The 22994-nt window shown below is 48.0% G+C and overlaps 9 protein-coding genes across 9 annotated transcripts; 5 read left to right on the top strand and 4 right to left on the bottom strand.

Annotated features, from left to right (window-relative positions):
- Positions 1-495: 495 nt before the first annotated feature.
- Positions 496-2851, bottom strand: EDB82DRAFT_539438 (uncharacterized protein). The gene has a single exon (XM_025728532.2). The coding sequence runs from the start codon at positions 2689-2691 to the stop codon at positions 934-936; it is 1758 nt and encodes a 585-aa protein (XP_025582890.1). The 5' UTR covers positions 2692-2851; the 3' UTR covers positions 496-933.
- Positions 2852-3201: 350 nt separating this feature from the next.
- EDB82DRAFT_268698 (uncharacterized protein) lies at positions 3202-4981 on the bottom strand. Its single transcript, XM_065607350.1, has 3 exons — positions 4933-4981; positions 4585-4884; positions 3202-4532 (listed from the first exon to the last, which is right to left on the bottom strand). The coding sequence occupies exons 2-3, from the start codon at positions 4821-4823 to the stop codon at positions 3569-3571; spliced, it is 1203 nt and encodes a 400-aa protein (XP_065464177.1). The 5' UTR covers positions 4824-4884; positions 4933-4981; the 3' UTR covers positions 3202-3568.
- A 691-nt stretch (positions 4982-5672) lies between these two features.
- On the bottom strand, positions 5673-6658 carry EDB82DRAFT_527823 (SCO1/SenC-domain-containing protein; the record flags this gene model as incomplete). The annotated part of the gene is made up of 3 exons (XM_025728530.1): positions 5673-6095; positions 6161-6370; positions 6443-6658. 3 exons carry the CDS (start codon positions 6656-6658, stop codon positions 5673-5675), a joined length of 849 nt encoding a protein of 282 aa, XP_025582888.1.
- A 194-nt stretch (positions 6659-6852) lies between these two features.
- Positions 6853-8578, top strand: EDB82DRAFT_268663 (uncharacterized protein). Its single transcript, XM_065607349.1, has 2 exons — positions 6853-7846; positions 7900-8578. The coding sequence occupies exons 1-2, from the start codon at positions 7048-7050 to the stop codon at positions 8418-8420; spliced, it is 1320 nt and encodes a 439-aa protein (XP_065464176.1). The 5' UTR covers positions 6853-7047; the 3' UTR covers positions 8421-8578.
- A 487-nt stretch (positions 8579-9065) lies between these two features.
- Positions 9066-10786, top strand: EDB82DRAFT_268655 (WD40-repeat-containing domain protein). Its single transcript, XM_025728528.2, has one exon. The coding sequence runs from the start codon at positions 9225-9227 to the stop codon at positions 10725-10727; it is 1503 nt and encodes a 500-aa protein (XP_025582886.1). The 5' UTR covers positions 9066-9224; the 3' UTR covers positions 10728-10786.
- A 450-nt stretch (positions 10787-11236) lies between these two features.
- On the top strand, positions 11237-11495 carry EDB82DRAFT_527820 (mitochondrial outer membrane translocase complex, subunit Tom5; the record flags this gene model as incomplete). The annotated part of the gene is made up of 3 exons (XM_025728527.1): positions 11237-11249; positions 11300-11401; positions 11458-11495. The coding sequence occupies 3 exons, from the start codon at positions 11237-11239 to the stop codon at positions 11493-11495; spliced, it is 153 nt and encodes a 50-aa protein (XP_025582885.1).
- Positions 11496-11944: 449 nt separating this feature from the next.
- On the bottom strand, positions 11945-13034 carry EDB82DRAFT_478451 (nucleoporin complex subunit 54-domain-containing protein; the record flags this gene model as incomplete). Its single annotated transcript, XM_025728526.1, has 3 exons — positions 11945-12052; positions 12103-12746; positions 12803-13034. The coding sequence occupies 3 exons, from the start codon at positions 13032-13034 to the stop codon at positions 11945-11947; spliced, it is 984 nt and encodes a 327-aa protein (XP_025582884.1).
- A 453-nt stretch (positions 13035-13487) lies between these two features.
- On the top strand, positions 13488-14266 carry EDB82DRAFT_478450 (uncharacterized protein; the record flags this gene model as incomplete). Its single annotated transcript, XM_025728525.2, has 4 exons — positions 13488-13507; positions 13613-13840; positions 13940-14072; positions 14126-14266. 4 exons carry the CDS (start codon positions 13488-13490, stop codon positions 14264-14266), a joined length of 522 nt encoding a protein of 173 aa, XP_025582883.2.
- A 6838-nt stretch (positions 14267-21104) lies between these two features.
- On the top strand, positions 21105-22538 carry EDB82DRAFT_268508 (CAP domain-containing protein). Its single transcript, XM_025728524.2, has 3 exons — positions 21105-21859; positions 21911-22218; positions 22274-22538. Exons 1-3 carry the CDS (start codon positions 21186-21188, stop codon positions 22339-22341), a joined length of 1050 nt encoding a protein of 349 aa, XP_025582882.1. The 5' UTR covers positions 21105-21185; the 3' UTR covers positions 22342-22538.
- Positions 22539-22994: the final 456 nt, after the last annotated feature.

Genomic DNA, 22994 nt, shown 5'->3' with positions numbered 1-22994 from the left:
ACGATTTAGGGCGCTCTCCTTTACCTGAATCAACGTCACAGGTATCGCCATCAACGCCCAGCGTCTACCGTAATGCAATGTAATGTACTGTAGCTGGAGCCAAGAGTCTTTCCACGTCATGTCGTTTACATCAACAACAATTGGTTCTTTCTCTGAAGGTTTACACCCAAACCACTTCACCGAAGAAGAAGAAGAAGAAGAAGAAAAGAAAAAAAACAGGAAGCCAGTCAGGGTTAGTAGACAAAGAAAAAAGCTGTTCAGATGGAGAGAGGTCCCCAGAGTCCAGAGTCCAGACCGAGCCTCTACCAGGGGTGACGTAGTTTCGGTGACGTTATACCCTTTTGAGCGACCTTCGGTAGCGCTTTTGGTAGTGTCTCACATGCTACCTTCAGCGCTGGGGCTCCGCTTCACCGCCAAGACAAGAGCTCCAGGGGTCCTCTAACGATAGATATTGACAAAGAAGGGTCTTTTGCTGTGTTATACACCTATTTTTGTGCATATACTATCATCGTTTTGCTCTCAATTGACCTAAATAGGTTTGTTCCCCTGGTCTCTCGGATCACATCTTGCCGGCCCCGAACACTATTGACCCGCTCTCGGGCGTCAAAGCTCTAGTAGGGCTACTCTCGGCATAGTGTCAAGTGACCATCTCCGAAGAGGCTATTTGCGATGTTACTCTTTCGTCTATGGGAATTTATACAGGCTATACACAACGTTGCCGCTGTACCGTGCTCCATCGATCTGTGTGGGCAACATCGAATTCTCGGACTGCATCAGCTTTCAGAGCATCAAAATAACTCGTGTTTATCATACATGAACTATCTTTCCAAAACAAGACACCATCATTACCGCAAACAAAAGAACGCCATATTCAAAATACAGAATAGCCCTGATTAAACATCCCAAATATACCATACCAGCTTGACTTACTTATTACCTGTTACCAATCGCCAACCCTTCCAGCTGTCTTTGAAGTCGCTCTTCATCCTCTTCGATCTTTAGCAATTGTTGTTTGATCTCCTTTCTTTCCTGCTTCTTTTTCTCCAAGTTGTCCTGTAGCTTTGCCTCCTTTGACACTATTGTAAGCAGTTCTTCCTTCAACCACGTCTTAGTACCTGATGACCAAGGCTTTGCTAGCTGAGCCGTCACAATACTCTTCCAGATGTCGTTCAGTTGACGTGTCTCGGTGTATGGCATCAGGTTACTAAACTTTCCCCAAATTTCGACAACTCCCTGTGCATCGCCCTCTGATATATTGAACCACTCCCCGTGCCTCTTCTTGCACGATGTGGCTGGACAAGATGCGTACTCTTCTTCTATGTGTAGAGTGTAGTGTATCAACTTTTCCATTTTCTTGACTGCACATGGCATGGATACCTCGAATTTGACAAGAGGCTTGTAGCCGCATCTTTCCCATTCTCTCATCCTTCTTGCAACAGGATATTTTGTGTATCCGATTTTGATGTGGTCGCCCTGTATTGTTGGGTCGGTGAAGCCGTATATCCAGCCAGACGCGAAACCCGTTTTACCAGGTGACTTTGCCATGCATTCAAGAATGTCGCGGACGGGTTGTATTTTCCGATGAAAGGTTATAAGTTGACGAGGAGTTGGGCCAGTTGCTGCCTTTTGACTCGATCCAGAATTTTGACCCTGGGTGTCAGAGCTACTCTCATCATCAGAGTCTTCCTCTTTGTCAGAGATGCTCCTACTTAGATTCAACTTTCGCGTCATGTCTTTTGAGAGAATATCAAGATTTGTGAGTTCTGCCCTACGTGTCGGGCTTGCATCTTGTCGCTTTCTATATGAAGTTCTGAAAGAAGACCACCGAGATTCAATCCCCACACTGCTATCAAGTGAGTCGGGCGTCGAGACAGCCGACAACGGAGTAAACAATTCGCTGGGATCCGGAGATGTGACTGATGCTGGTGAAACGATGAATCCATCGTCGCTAGGTGAAGGAGATAATGGTGGCTCGAAATACCCTTCTACTGCTCTTGTACTTCTGGAAACCATGCGTCGATTTCTTGTACGTCGGCTTCTCACTGGCGTCACCAAGAGATCTCGCTCACCATGAGGACTCTCCCTGACTAATTTAGGTCCTTGGAGCTTCTCTCTTTTGGTTGTGTCGAACACGTCTTCATCGCCCGATTCTTCACTGCTTTCATCGTCTGTTTCCTCGCTGTCCTCATATGCATCTTCATCAGAACATCTTACGTTCTTTGAGTTGCTCGCATAACCCTTGGATTTGGCCATGGGTTTTTGGGAAGTTCGAGTTGGCGTATGCTGTCGATTGTTCCATAATTCCTCCGCCTTTCTCTCCAACTGCCAGTTCGCAAACTTCGAGGTCAACAAGAAGTAAACATACTCCAGATTGTCTTTATAGCGCTTTCCGTCAACCTCAAACTTGGCCGCATGCGATATGATGGGTCTGCGGCAGATGAGATTTTGGGTCAACTCAGCAAGAGTCGTCTCGACCGTCTGGGCTGCGTATGGACCTTCGCTACCAAGCTCATAAAGAGCCAAGGTCTGTAGAAGAGTGTTGTTTTTCTTCTTTCGTGTATTTGGCAAGGTACCGATACAGTATTTATCGTCTTGAGCTTGAGCAAAGCAACGTATCGTGTCTCCATCACTAAGACCAATCGCCTTGCGGAGGCTGCTTAAGGCATCAGACGGACTGTCTTTCGGTTTCATTCCAAGTGATGATCGCCAGAAATCAATGAGACTCGAGAAGCTGAGTGGGTAACAGAGAAGTTCCTCTAAGTCTTAGAGTACAAAAATAAACAACCTAAGAAGTCTGGCCTAAATTGCATAAAGTGTCCTATTGGTTTCGTCTCTCGTGCTGATAGCGGCTAATTTTCATTATATTCTAGGCAAGGAGGAGTCAGCCCATTTATAGGTCGAGGGACTCCAGAAGGAGGCGGGAGCTCCTAGATACCCTCCCTCTTCGCGAGGGGGCTAGGCAATCATCTCATTCAGCCAGTGTGATCAAGACATAGTCTACTCACTGCTGCAGACTGGGCTCCTAAAACAAGCTGAGGCTTATCCTTGTCAAGATTATCCCAACCACTTACATGGGTGTTGATCTGGTGAGCCTGCTGCCGTCTCTACGTTAGCCAGTGAGACTTTATAGAGCATACTACTAATTTGCAATTTGAAAACCAGACATATCCTTTATCCTTTGAGTTCATGACATGAGTGAGCATAGTTTCAAACAATTGAATTGATTCTTCCTCGACCTGGGAGCTGAAACGAGGTCGTGATATTGGCTACAAGGTTGCTACATACGAACATGCTAGCGCCAACAACATCTGCAGCAAAAAGCAATTTCATGCCGGTATGTCCGATGGACGAATTCTTAACCACTTTTGTAGATGTAGCAAAAGTTCATAGATCATCAGCTCATTCCTACGCCAGGAAGCAGGGCTGAGACACAGCTCCGTCAGGAAGGTCTACCTATTAGTTCAACGTTGTAGTTGTAGACCTAGATATAGACACAACAGCCAATGACGACAAGGAGGCAACAGCAATCATCTTGCGAGGTAGAACTCTGTTCAGACATGCTTGTTGTCTACAACTTCGCTTCAGTAGCCTCCAACTCACTGGGGTACTTGGCTCCCACTTCCAGATCGCCATTATGCACACCATCCTCCAACGGCGGCAGCTTAACGTAACCCTTGGTATGCGATAGAGCAGACAAGACCCACTCCCTATCAGCCTTTATTCCCTCGTTGTTGAGCGCCCAGACCAGGGCATCTACCACATCGTCTACAATGACGGCTGGCTTGTACCGGGGCTCCTTCTCCGTCGAGGTCTGTCTCCAGACGCCTGTTCGCACCAGGATGGGAACCCACTCAGTTCCGTCCTCTGCCTCAAACTCGCTAGCTCCCCGGATATCGCTTTCCGGGTTGTCGCCAATCATGTAGACACGGCGGAGCGGATGGCACTTGGACGTATCATGCCCAGGGCTTTGACCGCGGTTGCACGCCATGTCGTGGTAGTATTGCAATAGTCTTTCGTGAGCATACTTGTAGGTATGGTTGGAAGGTTTGCCAAGAGCGCTGTACTGAAGTTCCTTTCCGTTGGTCGTCGTGGACCATATCCCCCTCAGGGCTTCCATGAAAGCGCCTGTACCGAATCGATTCACGGGGTAGTTTGTCTTCCACAACAGATCAAGGTTGGATATCCACAACCCAGGCTGTCCGTCTTGCTGCCATCCATTGTTGGGTAGCTTCTCGTTGCCGTTCAAGTTCGAAACAGTGCCAAGGTAGCCTTGATGAGAGATCAACAGGTCGTGGATAAGTTGGATATCAAGAGACCAATCTCTTGGGTCGTTCCAGATAAATATATGGTCAATCTTTAGGGCATTTGCGGGGATGTTCGTGGAATAGGGATCTTTGAGCAAAGGGATTCGCTTGCCATCAGGAAGAGGCACAGGTTTGCCATTGATCTCACCCTCGATGCGCTCAAAGGGGAACACATCACCACACTCAGCAAGAATGTCTGCTGGGGTGACGACGCGCTTGAAGCCATAACTATTGCGACTGGTTAGTGCAGATACAAAAGTCATAGTGGTGTAGTCCTTACTCAAGAGCAATCTGCCGGGCTTTCTCAGGATGAGAACCTGTGATCAGAATCGTGCCATCGTTCTTTATATCCTCACTCCAACCACTCATTGGCGTGTGCGAAAGAATCATTCTTCCCTTTATGGCGTCCTCATGCTTAGGAATCTGAAGTCGCTCCTGCAAACTTTCCTCTTTCTTGCTCTCGGGAACGCAGCCACCGTTTGTTAAGAATACATATCTAATACCATTGCTTCTGAGCATTTTGATAACCTTATCAGCTCCGTCCACCCTGTTACGGCCCTGATACAAGACGCCATCAATACTGCGAAAGGTTAGTAATGTGTCATTTGAATACCGGTATAGGCTGTACTTGGTGAAGGAACTATATATGAAGGTCCATTGACGTACTCAAATGCAAAAGCGAATTCGGAGAATATCTTGCGTGCCAGATCGGTGGGCTCTTCGAAGTTGTTCGGGTTGACGCCCAATGATCCCTTAGGTTTCGATAGAGCGGTACGAGAGGTATGAAATGTCCTTTGCGACAGACATGAAGCCCTCAGGGCCGTCGCTGTTACCGGCGCGACATACCGAGGCAGCGTCAACCGACGTGCAGCGAATCGGCATTGGCCGACGACACCGAAACGTTGCATGTTCAAGTACCGAGTGCCAGGGAGAAGAATCAAGTCTGCATGTATAGGAAATTTGTATTTGATTGTATTACAAAACAAAACAAAACAAAGAGCTTGGAAGGGGCTGTCTCTTCCAAGTTAGTTGTAAGTTATCAGATTGTTAGAGTCATGGTTGATAAGAGCGCTCATCGGCAAGACCCGCCCACATTAATCTAGCAACATGAGCCGAGCATTGATCACCTTGAACTAGCAACAACTCGGAAAATCACTGCTATTATTGGATTATGAAACAATCTCATGAGTGTTACATATTTACTATGTTTTGGAGCATCTATATTTACAATTGATTGAGTGGTTAATACATCACAGTATACGTCTATGAGTCAATGATTTTGATGGTACAATATCTTTACAAAACCCGCAATATCTTGTCATCGTACAATCCACGCCAGTTTTTCATGACAACTAGATGGTCAACACTTTATTTCTTGTCATTCCAGTCCTTGATGTGGTCAAGAATAAGGGCAGCAGCTTGCTGAGGCGAGTGTTGTCTGCCCAAAGCCTCCACAAAGTCACCATCCGGATCCATAAGATAAAAGTAGATGCTGTGGTCCACCAGGTAATCTTGCCCAGGCTTAACGTTCTGCGGTGTGCTGAAGTAGACGCGGTACTTCTTGCAGAGGTCCTTGATTTGGTCGTAGGTACCGGTAAGGCCGACGAACTTGTCGTGGAATTCGCTGAGGTATTCCTTAAGAGCCTTGGGGGTATCGCGGGCAGGATCGCATGTGATGAAGATGGGGAGGAGTGCGTCGGGGGCCTTTTGTTCGACAATATCCAACATGGTTGCCATCTTGTCAAGCTCCTCGGGGCAGATATCGGGGCATCGAGTGAAGCCGAAGTAGACCTAACAAATGTCAGATATCAATGTCATACATGGGCTGAGCTGTATTTCCCGCTTCTTTAACATACCAGAGAGTGTTTGCCCTTCATCATCTCGCTCGTAAAAGGCTTTCCATCCTGGTCTACCAACTCAAAGGTTCCTCCAACCTTTGGTCGTCCAACACCCTTGGCAGCCTCAGCTATTCTCTTGCGCTGCATGCGCTCCTTCTCAAATTCGAAGTACCACACCAACAGGCCGCAAGTGCCGACAAAAAGAATTCCGGCCTTCCAAGAAAATGGCTGTTGCGCATTTGTCAGCTTTTTGCTTGCTCATATTGGATCGCATTTCTCTTGGAATTTTCCAATTCGTACCCCATTGCTGTATCGGCTCTTAGCCTGCTCGATCGTCTTGTACTTCGTTCGGCGCTGAGTAATGGGTTGTCTCGACTGAATTGGCGCTCGTGGGAGGGTCGGCCGGAGCTGCTTAGGCTGAAGAGCGCTGCTAGAGAAACATCGTTGACATTGCCGTGTCGAGAGAGATGAAAACACACCCCTAAGGGCTTTTGACGTCGCGACCGAGTTCGACATGGTGATTTACCTCAATGGATAAGTCGAGTGAAGCTCATGTAAAAGCTATCAACTACGTAAACTTACATCTTTCGATTATCATAAGCTTCAAAAATACGTGGGTCCGGGCTTTTACCGTGGTGGCTTGTGCTGGTGCTTAGTCATTCGTCTCAGCCATGTAGTTCTCCCATCATAACCTCCTTCAGTGGCTGCAACTTACACCGAAGTTGGACTTGTTGTTTTAACGAGTAAACTTGACAAACTGTTCTTTAACTATAGGAAACCCGTTTCAACAATTACTTCTCAGCTCTATGATATTATCATACATATGTCAAGTGACTTGTTCATTCGCTAAAAGCCTGTGATTGCATCCTAAGTTGGCAATTATACATACGCGCCAACGGTCTACAATGGAACAGTCATCAAACTTAGGACAAAGCGAAAATTCTCGCTCAGAAACTTTTGGTAATGACGCAAAAAACGATGCCGTGGCACAAACCCCATCAGACGCTCAAAATCTCTCCTCCAAATCTCCTCTGCATCCTCCAACCTCTACCGAACAACCAAACAACATGGGCGCCCAAACAGCAGCAAAGAAAAAGGGCACTGCTTCGGCCATTAAGAAGTCCGGTAAGCGCTCTAATACTACTGGCGGGCCAAGAGCGGCAAAGAAAGCCAAATCTGTGCAGTCTGGTTCAACTTCAGGAGAGGCCCCTGAATCAGCAGGATCCGAATTGGAAGAGTCTGACCACGGACCGTATTGCATTTGCCGTGGTGCAGACGATCACCGATGGATGATATTTTGCGAAAACTGCGAAGATTGGTACCATGGAGAATGTATCGACTTGAACAAAGAGATTGGCGAGTCGCTGATTGAGAGGTTCATCTGCCCACTCTGCACAACTGATGACCGCAAAACCATATACAAAAAGACCTGCTCACTGGGCGGTTGTCGAAAACCTGCCCGCTTGACCGATGAGGAGCCAAGCGCCTTCTGCACCAACGAACATGCGCAAACATGGTGGGAGCGCATGGTAGCCAAACTGCCTAAGGGGAAGGGAAAGGGGGGTAACAACGACCAGCTTACTCAGGAGGAGTTTATGGCACTTTTGGAGAGCGGCCTTTCAGGTTTCGACGAGGAGGGCCTTTGGCGATTGGTCAAGCAACCATTCTCGGGCGAAGCAAAGGCCGTCAACGGAAGTGGACATGGTAAGTTATTACTATTTAATGTGCACTGTACAAATGATTAACAGATATCGCAGGGGGAGGAAACAACGACGAGTTGCATCTCTCTGAAGAGGAGAAGGAGTATCTTAAAAACGCCGCTGCAGCGCGGTTTCAGCTGGCTGAAGAGACTGTTCTATGCCACAAGATGCTGACTCTCCTCGAGTACGCTCACGAGCGTCGCCAGGCAGCCATCAATGCAGGCCGATTCAAAGAAGATATTTGTGGCTATGATCAACGTCTCGATACTGTCAGTGCACGAGACCCGTTCGACGCTTTCGCCAAGTCAACAGAGGGAGAGGCTATCTTCAAAGCAGCTCGGCTTGACGACCCCTTAGGAGAAGGTGACGAAGTGCGGGGCATGTGCGATCGCAAACGCTGCAAGATTCATGGCGGATGGTATAAGATGCTCTCGTCGGGTCTCAAGCATCATATTCGTGAGATGGCGACACAAGCTGACGAGGTTGGAGAGGAGGAGAGAGTAATGCGCCAGGCTGCAAAGGAACGCTGGAACAGAAAACAATCGGAGAACAACTGGGTTGAGGTGTTGGAGATTTGAGATTTGCATTCAGGCGTTGCTGGCGCATGCGAAATACCTCTCTGCTGTTCTACGTACATCGATTCCTGAATCGTTGCTGCAGATAGCCCTGCAACAAGCTTTTTAGATTCTACTACGTGCAGGAGTCATGATAACTTACTTCTTGTTGTTAGGTAGAACCAGTCCCTCCATTTGTGGGACGTACTCAATAATGTATAATTAATAACAAGTTCCTTGATACACATTGGATTGTGTGTGTTTCAATATATATTTTGTGATATTGATTCCAAGAGGTAGGTATTTAAAGAATCTTTGTAGCAGCTGCAATAGTGGCGTATGGATTATACTTCAACCAAGATCAATACATACTGCTTGCTAGTCATGGAGGGGTATTCTGATTCTAATTTATCTTTTAGAACAAATGCACCTACATTTCAACTCTTCAAAAATTTCTCTTATTCTGTAGTAGTATTTATTTGTTTGAATGATCAAACCTCAACTGTCTAATAAAAGTTAACCCGCAACCTATATGTACAATTCTGTCATGATCCATTTTGAGTAAAAAGCTGGGCTGCAACGACCGCCGCCACCCCGCAGTCAGGAAAAAAAATCCTCGTCCCGTCAACCAAAAAAGTCGAGAAAAAAAACATTTGCCTGCTTATCAAGCAAGCTTCGACTGACAAACTCGAGAACACACTTTCCGTTTAGCGTTTCTAGACACTCAATCCCCTTTTCCTCTTCAATACTTATTACATCTCCAAAAGTTTTCCCCTCCTTCAAACAACACAACGTATTGAAGCTTGTTAATAAAATTACCCCGCCATCATGTCGTCCTCTAACCCCCGCGATCAAAAAGAGCCTGTCGACGAAGAACTCGAAGAAGACATGCTCGCTGCCGATGATGCCGCCGAGGAAATCGCCGCCGATGAGGACATTGCTATGGATTCCGACAACGAGGAGATCCTGCTCCAAAACGACTCTATCGGTTACTTTGACGAACCCAAGGACTCTCTCTTCACCATCGCTCAACATCCCCAGCACCCCTCCATCATTGCTGTTGGTGGTTCAGCCGGCCAAGAGGATGAAGCTCCTGGTGCAGGATGGGTCTTCAACACCGCTTCCGTCCAGTCGCGACCTCCGCTACCTGCTAGTTACTCGAGCGATCCCGCCGCAGACGCCCTTAAGAGCACCCAAGTCAACTCTCTATTCAGCCTCGATGGCCACACGGACTCCGTGAACACACTCACCTGGACTCTTCCCCGAGGAGATGTCCTCGTCAGCGGTGGACTTGATGGAAGGCTGCGCGCTTGGAAGGCGACCATTTCAAACGATGCGCTCAAGATGGATTTCCTTGGTGAGGCGCAGGAAGTTCCCGAGGTGAACTGGCTTGTGCCTTGCCCTTCTGCCACAAACCCCAACACTGTTGCATTGGGTGCTTCTGATGGCTCCGTCTGGGTCTACACAGTTGACCCTACAGATCAGGCCAACCCTCTCCAGATCGTTCAATCCTACTTCCTTCACACTGGAAGCTGTACTGCTGGTGCTTGGACACCTGACGGTCTTCTTCTGGCCACTATTTCTGAGGATGGTAGCTTGTACGTCTGGGATGTCTGGGGTGAGGCCACGGCCAAGAACCTTGTTGGCGACAATGGTATGACTGCTGTAGCTTTGACCGCCGAGGATCAGCGTTTCGCGGTTGAGGGCGGTCTTTACTCTCTTGCCATTGACCCCAAGGGCGCTTTTATCGCCGTTGGAGGTGCCACTGGTGCCATCAAGATTGTGTCTCTTCCACGACTTGCCCCTAGTGGACCCCAGCCTCAGGCTCGCGCTGGCCCTAAAGGCAAGGCTGCTCAGTCAAGTGCCACCCCTGGTGGCCAGATTCTCGCCGCCCTACACACACAATCCGAGAGCATTGAGTCCCTTGCCCTCGTCTCAACTCCCAACACACCACCAACCACCCTCCTCGCAGCTGGCTCTGTAGACGGCTCCATCGTTGTTTACGACGCCACCCGCCGCTTCGCTGTCCGAAGACACATCTCTGGCGCTCACGAGGAGCACGCCATTGTCAAACTTGAGTTCATCCCCAACTCATGGCAACTCACCAGCTGCGGCATGGACGGTGCCGTGCGTCGCTGGGATCTCCGAGGTGCTGGTGCCACAAACCCCAACGCCACTGCCACAGCTGCCGAGGCCGGTCTGCAGAAGGAGTGGAAGGGCCATCGTGGTGATGGTGAGGGCGGTGGTGTCCTCGGCTTTGCCCAGGGTCAGACAGGAGAGAGGATTGTCACAGCTGGTGACGATGGTGTCGCCTTGATTTTTGAGGCTTAAGTGTTTGGTAAAATCAACGGTTCTGGGAAATGGTATATAGAAGAGGAAAAGCGCTATGTGGAAGTCATGTTCCGCAATTTTATGATTACGAAATGAATAGATTCAAAGGGATGATACCCTAGATATTGGCCACAATCATTTTCATGAGCAGTCCGTGATCAAATTGCAGGTTATTTTTGAAATGCTTAAATGACTCGATGGGTTTAAAGTAATTGGCAAGCGGAACAAATGTTCTATAAGGAAAGTATCGAAAGTTGTCTTTATCAGACTATGTCGCTTTTGAGAATGACATATTGAGTGGACGTTATCGTTATCGATAAGAGCTAAGAAGAGTGGGTTCATAGTATGCCGCATCTGATTGGCTTGCGCTTAATTGAACATGAACCGCGCTTGTTCAAAATTCTTTGGCCCATGACAGCAAATCGTGATAGCATCATACCTCAGTCCACAAGCTTCTTACGACTCTTACCCCTCCACCCAACCCTTTCTTCTCTAATTAAATACACAAAATGTTCGGAGGATGTACGTACAGTCCCAATTTTGATATTGAACAGTGAACTGACCCTCAACAGTCGCCCCCCCTCAGCAATCACAGGAGGAGATCCGCGCCCTCGAGGCCGATGCCGCCTTCACTGTCCAGGGTGCTATCACCACCGCTGTTCTTCTGTACCTCTGTATGCCTAATCGAATCTTTTTTTTCTTGCGTAAAGTGGTGCTAACTATATTCCAGCCCCCTTCGCTATCGACCTTGTCGGCAAGATCTTCTAGACTACAATCATCCCGTGTGTAAACGCAGAGCTATTTGTGCGAAGATAATGGTATTATGATCCTTGCGGACGATGGTGTTGCCATCACGCCATGTACGATAAAACCGGTTTAGATGGAACGGACGGAATACTTATGATTAATCTGTACCAATATATTTTCCAAGACGCGGGAAAAGCCGCGCAACAACATCACTCTCGGTGATAACACATGCCTTGGCATCTTCGTTGCTATCTTCTGTTTCAAAAAACCGTTGTTGTGGTATCACTTGCTGTATCAATATTGTGCTCAGACTTTACGAAGATTAATGTTTCACATCCTGTGACGCCTAGGATGAATACCCAATCCTGACTCCAACTCTATGCCACCAATATAGATCCTATCTCAGACACTTGTCTGCCCTTGATCCTTACTGTCTTTACCGCTAAACAATTTACCCTGTTTAAGCCCATCTATTTTGAGTGTGGGTTTCTGGTCTTCTCCCAGTCTGCATAGTCAGTTCCTAGAGCCTCAAGCTCCTTCTTGATGTGCTGAATCTGCTTCTCATAATCCTCAAGTACCTAAATAAGGAGTCAGTAACGTATCGCCGATATATTGTGGCTTGACTTACCCGCTTCGCCTTGGCTTCTCGCTCTGGATCAATAGTCTCCTCCTCCAGGCCACTTGGCTTATCCATCTCCTTGCTAAGTTGATCAGCGTACCCTCGCAGGACGATAAGGCGGCTCCAAAGCTCCTCTTCCCTTGCGCCTACAGCAGGATCCTGGACCTCCCGCTCCAGGTTCTGTAATCGACTGCTGAGGTCATCCTCGTCGCCGCTGAGAGCGTAGCCACGGTTTCGGAGAACTTGCACTCGCGCAGCAAGCGCCAAGCATCGTTCACTAATAGTTGTTTGCCGTCTACGGGCCGCAACAGCTCGGACCTCGGTCTCCAGCTCGTGACGTTGAAGAACAGCATCCAAGCTGCCGTTAATCTGATGCAAGCGGGTGTTAAAATCGGAAACAGCGCGCTTCTGTGTTTTAAGGCGGTCGGCAACACCAGCGTATCCGGAGCACAGTACAGGCATAAAACCAGGGGCTGGCTTGTTCTGCAGAGCTTCCTCCCATTCCCGTGGGTCCTCATGAGGCTGGGGCTTGTAGTAAGGAACGTGGCTCTCGTCGACCTTATTGTAGAAGTAGTATTTGAAGACGCAGTTAGGGTTCGCGGGATCCCATTTTTCAGTGACGAGCTTCATTTGCTCGAGAATCGGCTTCTGGTCTGAGTATGTGTCAGTACTACGGCGTAGACGAGTGCGTTTTCGTCAAAGAACATACGAGGTGTCTCCTCTCCAGGCTGCCATAGAGAATTGGAAAGCTGAGCTTTAGACTGAGATAAAGCCGGCATCTGTTGTGGTTGTGGTTGTTGGATCGATGCGCCGAATGCGCCTCCTTGTTGCTGTTGTTGCGACTGGCCAAAGCTAAATCCTGTGTTTTGAGCTGGAGCAGCGGCCTGAGCAGGCTGAGATTGCCCAAATAGCGAAGGCTTTGCCTGTCCGAAGAGCGACATGATTGCGATAGTGTGAAGATTTGACTTGATAGTTGTCGGTCGGAGAGCTCAGCCTGAGCTTTAGCTAATAATATGCGTTACTGGGACAAGACCCAGGTCGAGAGGAGAAATTATCAGCTCGATACGGTGTAATACTGTTTAACGCGATAGGCGGAAAGTCGTAGTAGGGCTTTTTCAGGATCGCAAGGCTGAAAAATCTATGTTGCTTGATGGTTTGCACTGTTTATTTGGCGGCTCAAAATATTTGGAGCTGGGCGACGCGAAAACAGAGCTACGTTCACTGGGGCCCCATCGCAGCCTTGTTACCCAGCCTTGTCCCACTTTCTAACCAATCACAGAAAGTCAATTCCTACCTTACGCTACCAAATCCTAGCCGAGCGACCTCACATAACCACTCCCGGATTCTGGAATCACCGCAACGTTCGACGATCAGCTTCGCAGAACATCGGCATCATGTCTACCCGAAGGCCCCAGTATGTTTTTATTGAGGTGTACCTCTTGTCTTTGCTCGGGAACCGCCAGCGGGTGCAATTGGGTACTACAACACCTGATAATTGGCTAACCGATTGATCCATCAGATTCTCTCAGCAGGTGCTTATCGACACCACTCCGTTGCCCTCGGACATTCCCGCTGTCAAGGAGGTCGGTGCCAGTTCTGCGCCTCTTCTTTCAGCCTCTTTCTTCATCGGCGCTCGATGCCGCGACTACAGCGATGATTACATGCAATGCAAGAACGACAACCCCGGCCGAGGAGAGTTTGAGTGCTTGAAGGAAGGTCGACGAGTCACTAGATGTGCCTCCAGCGTGTATGTGTTCTGAAAGCCAGCCAAACACTCATTCTGGCGATATAATTGGGGCGCGACAAGCTCCATTGCTGGGACCAGCAGCTGACAACGAACAAACAGCATCAAGGACATCAACACCCACTGTCTGGCCGAGTTCCGCAAGCACTGGGAATGCCTTGAAGACCGAAACCACCAGCTATGGCAGTGCCGCCCTGCTGAGTGGAAGCTCAACAAGTGCGTTTACGATAACTTGGTACGATACTTGTGTTCCTACGTTTTGGGCAGGATTCCTGACATAATGCGCAGAAACTTGAGAAGAAGATTCCTGACCAGCCCACCAACTCGACTCCCGTTCACCTCCGACCAAAGCAGATCTTTGCCGACGTGCGCATCGGCCCTGGTGATGGTAAGCCCTTTGTTCCGGGGCAGGAGGATGCGCAGCAATAGAATGCTGGAATCAGTTAAAGTTAGGTCGAGGCTCGATCATGTATATTTGCCGATAAATCAAAGAGTGGATTACCAGCTATCAAAGCAAAAATTCGTCCATTTTTCTTATACAAAACCATATCACAATATCTTCCCCGCATGAGCTACCATGCTCAGTGTCATTGAAGCTGGGCAATATATTGGCTCATAGGGCCGTCGTTCACATTAATTAGTACCACCAAGCTGTACGGTTGCTAATCAGTCTTGTTTCTGCGATTCATTACTACGACATACCTACCTAGGCTACTCATGGTCCATCTCTATAGTAGTTGTTTCTAACCTAATAGTATTCATGTTGACTGGCATGATAGCACAACGTTACCTGTCACGATAGTACGGACCTCAAATGCAATAACATGTGAGCCGCAGAGCGATATTGCAGTGAGCCTTGGACGCCCAATGCACGGCACTTCAAGATACTCGAGAGAATTTCATAACACTGCTTTTCGGCTAAGATGTGAAGCCGTGGTTGGCTTATCTTTGTTGTATGTGTGGTGTAGGCCAGCTGACGAGATTCAGCGTTGCAGAAGAGCAGGTCATCATTGTTCGAGTTCAGTGCCGGTGAACAATGATGGCGCTCAGTACACCATTGCTTCAATTATGTTTGCCTGCACAAACCGGTGACAAGAGCCAGTAGTAAGTATGAAATTTGACAAACACGCCCCATCAAGTCCCAAGAGCCGCATCTTTCGGTCTAGAGCAGGGATATCTTGTTAATGACTGGTCCCGGAAGTCGCACACCTTCGCCCACAACAGCGAGGCACCCAGACCATGCACATGACCATGGGTGGCATTCATGCACCTTGTCCCATTTGCCGAGGCTTTTGTTTCGGCCTCACTTGGGTCTGTTGAGGCATGGTAACTCTTTTCATGCAATTGCCCGTCTCGTTTCAAGTGAATGCCGACCGACAGCGGGAACGATTGGTCTGGTCTGCAGGGTTGGTGGTATGAGCTGGAAACAGAGTATGGTGATTTGATGCATGCAACAGGCAACGGAAACCTGCCTTGCATACTGGCGAAGAGTTCGCCTATTAGACGATTGGTGGTCTGAATGCGAACCTCAAGAACGAACCAAGCACAGCCACAAAGCAGGGATCTTAATTTTATTTGCCAAGTAGTATTCTTTCCAGTCTAATTTGCAACATTGAATCAAACCTCGATGTAAAAAAGAATCATTGTTTCTCGGCGCTTATGCGCTTAGTGAAACAAAGAAACGGGCCTTCCAAGCGCCCATGTTTGATGCTCTGGATGGGGCACACCGTTGGTTGGCTGTTGACATTTATACCGCTACATGAGCGTTTACCAAGGGTCAAAAAGAAATCTATAGGGATTGATATTGTCTTGTTTTGGTATCGCTTCAGAATGCTACACGAGGTTGCAAGTTTGCTTCGAGAAGAGATAAATGCTGTATCACATTGTGTTCGCAAGTCGCCCGAGTGATGGATCTGTTTTGTTTTCTAGCGACGTATGACAATGTCCAAGGAAACTTGTTTCCATTTTTTATTATATACTTAGTTCTGGATTATTCAAACTTCTCTCTTCGTATCACTAAAGGACTTGTCTGTGTCGTTACTTCACATATCTGTTCCATTACACTCCGGGGCTGAGCTTCGATGATGATTTATGGCTCATCAAATTCCCGGAAATATGTAAGTAATCCTCTTGCATTCAAGTTTACTAATGGAGTTAATTTATTATCTTCATGACTCTTTAAGTTTTGCATTAAACACCACTGATGTATGTGATAATATAAAACATTTTGGGTTGATTAGTATTCAGCTAGGTACAGGGTAAACTGCAAGGAAAGGGTCTATCCGACGATTTAGGTATAACTCAATCGGATTTGGATACAAGACATGCAGAGTACCCAGGATAAACTCCACGTAAAACAAACAAGCTTTGATACACGTACAAACATTGTTGATTCGATCGTGGTCGTGAGAACCGGCGAGTCAACTTGGTCGAATTTAAGCGCCGTACCATCGATGGGAATAACAACCGCATTGACGTTATGTGAAACAGTGGGGATAATATACCTGAACCTGACATGCAAGCTACTATTGGAAGGATCAAGGAGAGCGGTTAAAGCAAGCCCTGCGAGAGGGAATTGTCGGTCATAAAAATAAGTATTGTTTTTGTGGTGCTGCAGCTGTTAGTTGAATCAGTAATAGGATGTCATGCTAGGAAGACTTGAGCATATTGGTGCGTGCTATTATCGAATGTATTTTGCATGTGATAAAAATCGATCAGCAAAAGAAGACAGTTGAATGCCAAAAACTAGGTATGCTATGTATAGAACCCTCAGCCCGTTCAGCTAGTCTGGGCTCTTGTTCAAAATGCTTGATCAGATCAAAGTTTGATCATGGCCATAGTAGTGCTCGAAATGAAGGCCTCAAGAATCATATCTTGAGCGTTGGTGTTAGTGTTAGTGTTAGGATCGGCATTCCCGAGCCACCGTAATATCTCTCCACAAACTTGAACCCAGATAGACGAGTTCGGTGTAGCCGATGACAAGACTAGTCCTCGAGCCTTTAGGCGATCACTTTGTAGAATACTTGCCGCGTAATACTGGGGTTCTGAAAGAGCCGCTTATGGGCTAAAATGTATGGTTCTGGACTAGGAAATAAGAATAAAGTTGCTCAACTCGGGATGCAGGAATGAAATCAGACGCCACAATCTGAATGCTATTCTCTAATAGGAATTCATGCTTCTTTAACGTTGTTTGCCAAGGTTATCCAGAAGATATGGATTGTGTGTCATGTCGCTTAATTTCGGAGTTGAGGTGAGTTGAGGTCGCAGTTGTGATCGACTCGATGACTTCAAGACAATTGCATTGATGGCTAGGTCAACGTGTCCAAGGGAGAAGAGGAGGGGGTGTGAGAAGTCGAATCATCATGAATGGTTTATTACTGAACTACTACAGTCGATCAAGAGTTTGTAATTTACCTCGATATGGACGGGTTTTGATGATCATGTGTTGATTGATTCATTGTTTTCCACATGTGTGGACAGCCATTGACTGATTGACCAGGACTGTATATCAGACTGCCATGCCAAGACAGAGTGAGCGAGGTTCAGCTTAGTTCCAAGCTCCTGGGTTCACGACGACCACCTACCCTGAGGCAGCCCGTCGTCCTGTCCGAGGCTGTGTGCAAAAGCCAATCAGTCTGTGACACGCCAATGTCCGACTGTGGAACTCGACAGGACACAAAGGTTAGGAAATGAGCCGAGTGACTTTGCCCGCGGCTATAATTCCGTTGACAGAAGCGATCTTAGGCTGGCTACGGGAAGGCTGTATGGTATGTCTATGTTGTGAGAAATCACGGCTCGCGAATTGGAAATGAGCGCAAATGCGTAGTAACATCCGATTGCCAGGATAGCTCGGCATATTCCAGATAGAAAAGCAGGCGACGAACAGACCTCAATCTTAGAGAGAGAAAAAGCCTTGGTTGGGAGATGACGAAAGGAGCAGGAGAAGAGCATCGTTCAAATTAGGTCGGTTTCAGACTTCAAGGCTGGCTCCAGCGGGTCTTCCTTTGGACAAGGGAACTGAGACTCCACAATAACCCGCTTCAAAATCCCTGGCAAATAGCTTGTTTGATGGGGACATATCTTATGATGGAAACATGATTGGGTTAAATCTCTCAGAGACGCGTGAATCGTCGGAGCAGTATGGAAGGGTAAAAAGGGGGTGGAAGATCATATACGTACCTGCCTAGGAAGTGTCACTGAAGCCGACGGGATTGTTGGATCCGACTTGGCTGAGGATAGTCTGAAGTGATCTAGTAAAGAACAAATCAATGCGTTAGATGCACGAGTATGAGATATATATTAGGAATGCGTTTCGTATTTGTTGATGCTGACTAATAGACAACAGGCCTCAGCCCAGTACAGCAGCTTGACCACAATCAACACCGTGCGCAATCCGGCATAATACGAGACCTTCATCTTAATACCTCGATTTTTGGAGTTGAGTTGATCCGGCAGATGGGATGGCATCTCATCCTGCTACCAAAGTAGCGGTGCGTACATAATGCAACGCTGCATCCGGAAGTCAAATCGTGAGCATCGACGCCTCTGATAAGTGCATTTGATTAATAAACTACGGATTAAGAAAGATGTTCAATTAAACGTCGACTAGTGAACTCCAGAGAGGCTTGAAGACTTGGCTTTTAACTTTCGGGTGGCTTTCAGGACCACGTAATCAACAAGCAAAAAAAAACAAAAAAAAAACAAAGCCACTACTCCAGCATGATCACTAACAAACCCATTAGATCATCATGAGTGGCAAGCATGGACAAGAGGAAATGATGAGCGGGGGTTAAGCTGTATCGAAATTCAAAACAAAGCCTCGGCATCGATCGAGGAAGAGTCTAGACTGTTGAACCCGACAAGGTTTGACGTTAGAAATAAAGTAAATCGTCTTGACTGGGCCGTCGGGCTCTGAGATGATGAGACTAACTGGAGCTTTTGTTGGCGTTGGCGTTCACAAATTCTGCGTCAGACAGACTGAGCTGGTGCCCTGTTAACCTGGCCAAGGTCTAGGTCTAGGTAGTATTCTCATCCCGCTTTGGTTTGAGCATGACCGGGGTCTTGTCGTGTCATTACCCAGGGTCGCGTGTTTGATTAGCCGTCAGACGCCAGCGCAACAGATCAGTCCAAGCTGTATCCAACGATAATGCAATGCAATATATTGAGATATGCTATGTGAGTTTGTGTCGACTAGCGAAAATACCATTCGTGCATTGCAATGGTATGTGCGGAGTATACATGTGATGATCGTCGTGGTCTTGAAACCGATATGCGATGTTTCTACCGAACCTCCGTGATGCGACCATGATGCAATTGGTGACCCGGCAGTTGTCATCGTAGTTGAAGTGGTGATGTACAATGAATATCTTTCATCAGAGGCGTCAGATGGAGGTGAACAGCGGCAAAAGGGGAACGTCGACAAGCAACACGCAACAAGCAAGCCACGAGTTTCATCATGATTGTGCAGGGCCCGTGCATCTGCCGGATGCCGAGTAGAAGAGTACAGTATAACAAGTCAAGTATCTATAATTGAATTCCATAGAGAACAAAATTACTACATAGTTCTGGAGCATTCATTAAATGCCAATGACAACGATGGGTATCTAGTAATTGGTTCCTCAATATCTCAGCTCATAGTTGAGGACTCCAATATTGAATAAATGAATCAACAGACCTGTCCAGTCAGCGTCCGATTTATGGGTTAGTGCATGATTCGTTCCTGGTGCCTTGCAGCGGACATCCACCAGGTTTCTAGCGCCCAGGCTATCCCGCACTAGCGTGAGGCACTAGCGCCGGTCTTGTACACGGCTCCATGTTCCAGGGGTTACTCTAACAACAACACCTCGAGCAGTGCCAGCCAGTGCTTGCCAGCTGCCATAGACTTTGGTTCCTTGGAAGTCAAGCTCAGTAACCAAAACGACCTGGGGTCCGGGCAGCTCAGCGCTTCACAGCAGACATGTTAGTAGGGCAGGTGGTCGAATAGTCCAAACATTAGTAGCTTCATTTCTTCCTTGGGTCCGCCCTTCACTTTCCCTCAAAACACAACCCATCCTTCTCCGCTCTTTTTCGCGTCTAGACCCTTCAACCATTCACTCTCTACTCATTCATTCCTTTGCACTAACAGCTCTCCACCGCCGTCGTTCTTTACTCTGATAGAGCTCTACTCTGCTAGGTACGTCGCTTCTCGGCCAACACCCCTGCTCCTCTCATCTGCAACACCCCCCAGCTAATTCTCGATTACAGGCTCGCCAGATCCCCAGATACCCCCTGCAAAGCATCCAATCAATACCGCACCATTCAGCCAATCCGCCCCCTGGCCCAACAGTGCCTGTCCGTCTGCGACCCGCCGAGCAGTTCCTTTTTAACGTCGTCGTCCGCTCCGAAGCCATCTCGACCTCTTCTCTTTCCTCTCACCCCCTCCAAGAGTCTTCGTCGAACGATAGCAGGGCCTGCCACTCCTTTGTTTGCGTGTCTAGTACATAGCAGTCCACTCCTTCAAAACCAAAACTCTAAAGCCAAGACTTCCGGTTGAACCGTTGATATATCTCACGACTTCCCTCAAAATCTCATCTCCATCTGATCTGATTTACTTACCTACCGCAACATCAATTCAAGTCGTCCTTCCTTCGGTTCATCCTTCTGTCACTCCTTTCGTCGTTGAACGACCACCATTGTTCAACCACACCAAACCAAAGCTTTTTCTCGAGACTCCTTGACGGAATCTCAAATCCAACAGTGCTGTCATCCGCTCATCAGACTGGTTCTGAATCACATCCGATACCAACAGACAACACACTAAAGGTAAGCATATTCTGAATCATCATTGTCTGAACCTTGCACACTTGTGTACCTGCGTCAGCCTGCCTTGTCCTCTTTGTCTTGCCTTGTTCTACACCTACGTCAGTCTTTGAGGGAGGTCTTGTTCGATAAACCTCCCTTTCAATGACGCCGACTCGGTTCTGCCATGAACAGAATATCGCCGAACAACAAGGGCAGTGTCTTTGTCGTCAACCTCGATAGCGGCAACCAAGCCCTTACTTATATCCCAGCGAGGGAACCTCCTTGGACTCGATATATCGACACGTCTATTTTTAACCCCCGATTTTGTCTCAACACCAAATGTCTTACACGTTTTTACCCACACATTTCCAAAAAGAATCACCATTCCGCCTTCGCTACCAGCTAGCCTCATCGCATTCATCCAAGACACGGGAACAGCTATTGCCAAGCGGCATTGGTCTGACGTTTACTGAACCGAAAACAGCCACACCTAAAATCTTGCAGCCGTATATAACTAACTCTATCTCCAGTTCACCAAATTTCCACTCGTGCCTCTTCACCGATCATCATGAAGACATCTTTGTTTATGGTCGGCGCTAGCGCCATTCTGGCTTCGGCCAGTCCCATTGGAAACGCTTTTCAGGAGCGTGCCATGGAGACCAAATGGGTCTACGAGGTTGTCACTGTTGTTGTCACTGAAGGTGCTGAGCCCAAGAAGGCTGCTCACACCGCCACTGTCTACGAGGCCCCCCAGGCTCCCAAGGTCACCCAGGAAGCTGTCAAGGTCGTCAAGGAGCAGCCCGCTCCTGCTCCTGTCGTTGTCAAGGAGGAGGCTCCTGCTCCTGTCGTCAAGGAGGAACCTGCTAAGCCTAAAGTCGTCACTGTCTGGGTCGACCCTAAGCCTACCTCCAAGGTTGTCAAGGAGTACAGCGAGGAGAAGGTCGTTGTGAAGCCTGCCGCTCCCTCCCCTGTTTACGAGGCCCCTGCGCCAGTCGTCGAGAAGGCCCAGACTACCATCAAGAAGGTCGTCAAGCCTACCCCCACCCGTGCCGAGCCCAAGGTCACCGTTGAAGCTAGCATCGACACCTCTGATCTTTCTCTCGAGGGTGCCTACGACACCGTCATGCTTGCCTACCACAACATCCACCGCGCGAACCACTCTGCCCCCGCTCTTGAGTGGGACGATGAGCTCGCCGGCTACGCCGAGAACACTGCCAACGGCTGTGTCTTCGAGCACGACATGTAAGTTGATACTTGTACACCTAGCGACATTTTCACTAACAAATTCGATAGGGACCAAGGGAATGGCGGTTACGGCCAGAACCTCGCATCCTGGGGTGCTACCAGCGACATTGATGGACTCAAGAACAAGGCTGCTGCTGGTGGTATTACCAACCAGTGGTACGACAGTGAGATGTCCAACTGGGCTTTCTATGGCCAGGAGAACCCCCCCTCCGACATGAACATTGACCTCTACGGTCACTTCACCCAGGTTGTCTGGAAGGACTCCACCAAGGTCGGCTGTGCCACTGTCAAGTGCGCTGCGGGGACTGTCCTCAGCTTCCCCTCATGGTACACAGTTTGCAACTACAACCCTCAGGGTATGCATCACTTCAACCCTTTTGTTTTGGAGCCAGACTAACTTTGAATGTCCAGGTAACTTTGGTGGCCGCTACGGCGACAACGTCCTCAAGCCCGAGGGAGCCAAACGTGTTACTGTTTAGGAGCACAGACACAGTCCTCACTGATCGGAAAAGGCGCACTTCTACATCCATCTTACAGAACAGCCCTGTCAATCTTTCTTAGGCAAGAACTTGTATCTAGTGAGGTGGAAGAAGGCGTAGCCTCCCAACCACGTCTACAGCAACTGTTTCCTTTTTCTCTTCATTTCGATTCTTCAATGTACGTTATGCATCATCGTACTTAACGATCTTCTTCGTTCAACATTGGGCCACACGGCCAACTTTCTCATCATGGTCTTAACTTTACATGCCTGGCGTCTATGAAACAAAATGATATTAAACAGGGATGGCGCGTAAGGAGCGAGGGTGAACGATGAGTGTCTGTGCTGGCTTTTTTTACAAGGTCGCGTCTTCTCTTCATTGCCTGACTCTAGGTTACATATGGGTTGACTGAGTCTTGGCTGCCTTGGGGTTTACCAAAGCATATTTGATTACTTGTTCAATGCTCATAGAAGCACGTCGATAGACACGAATATCACAATGATTTCGCTGACAGTTGTTCCCGTTGATTTGATTATGTGATGACATTTGTGATGTGCTGCATGGTCTAAGATGTCTATCTACTTCAGCACCAAAGAATCTACCAGCCTAAATTCTTATTGACCATTGTGAAGTATGATGTCTCGCTAGGTATT

Source organism: Fusarium venenatum (assembly GCF_020744135.1).
Source record: "Fusarium venenatum strain MPI-CAGE-CH-0201 chromosome Unknown EDB82scaffold_3, whole genome shotgun sequence".
In the NCBI taxonomy this organism is placed as follows: domain Eukaryota; kingdom Fungi; phylum Ascomycota; class Sordariomycetes; order Hypocreales; family Nectriaceae; genus Fusarium; species Fusarium venenatum.
This window is presented reverse-complemented; position numbering and strand designations above follow the sequence as displayed.

Bases quoted from the DNA above. Each gene is read 5' to 3' on its own strand.
- EDB82DRAFT_268663 (XM_065607349.1), top strand. From the start codon at position 7,048: ATGGAACAGTCATCAAACTTAGGACAAAGCGAAAATTCTCGCTCAGAA. The intron at 7,847-7,899 runs GTAAGTTATTAC...CAGATATCGCAG, and splicing joins CGTCAACGGAAGTGGACATG to GGGGAGGAAACAACGACGAG.
- EDB82DRAFT_268698 (XM_065607350.1), bottom strand. From the start codon at position 4,823: ATGCTCAGAAGCAATGGTATTAGATATGTATTCTTAACAAACGGTGGC. The intron at 4,533-4,584 runs GTAAGGACTACA...CAGTCGCAATAG, and splicing joins GCCCGGCAGATTGCTCTTGA to TTATGGCTTCAAGCGCGTCG.
- EDB82DRAFT_268655 (XM_025728528.2), top strand. From the start codon at position 9,225: ATGTCGTCCTCTAACCCCCGCGATCAAAAAGAGCCTGTCGACGAAGAA.
- EDB82DRAFT_539438 (XM_025728532.2), bottom strand. From the start codon at position 2,691: ATGAAACCGAAAGACAGTCCGTCTGATGCCTTAAGCAGCCTCCGCAAG.
- EDB82DRAFT_268508 (XM_025728524.2), top strand. From the start codon at position 21,186: ATGAAGACATCTTTGTTTATGGTCGGCGCTAGCGCCATTCTGGCTTCG. The intron at 21,860-21,910 runs GTAAGTTGATAC...CAAATTCGATAG, and splicing joins TGTGTCTTCGAGCACGACAT to GGACCAAGGGAATGGCGGTT. The intron at 22,219-22,273 runs GTATGCATCACT...TTGAATGTCCAG, and splicing joins TTGCAACTACAACCCTCAGG to GTAACTTTGGTGGCCGCTAC.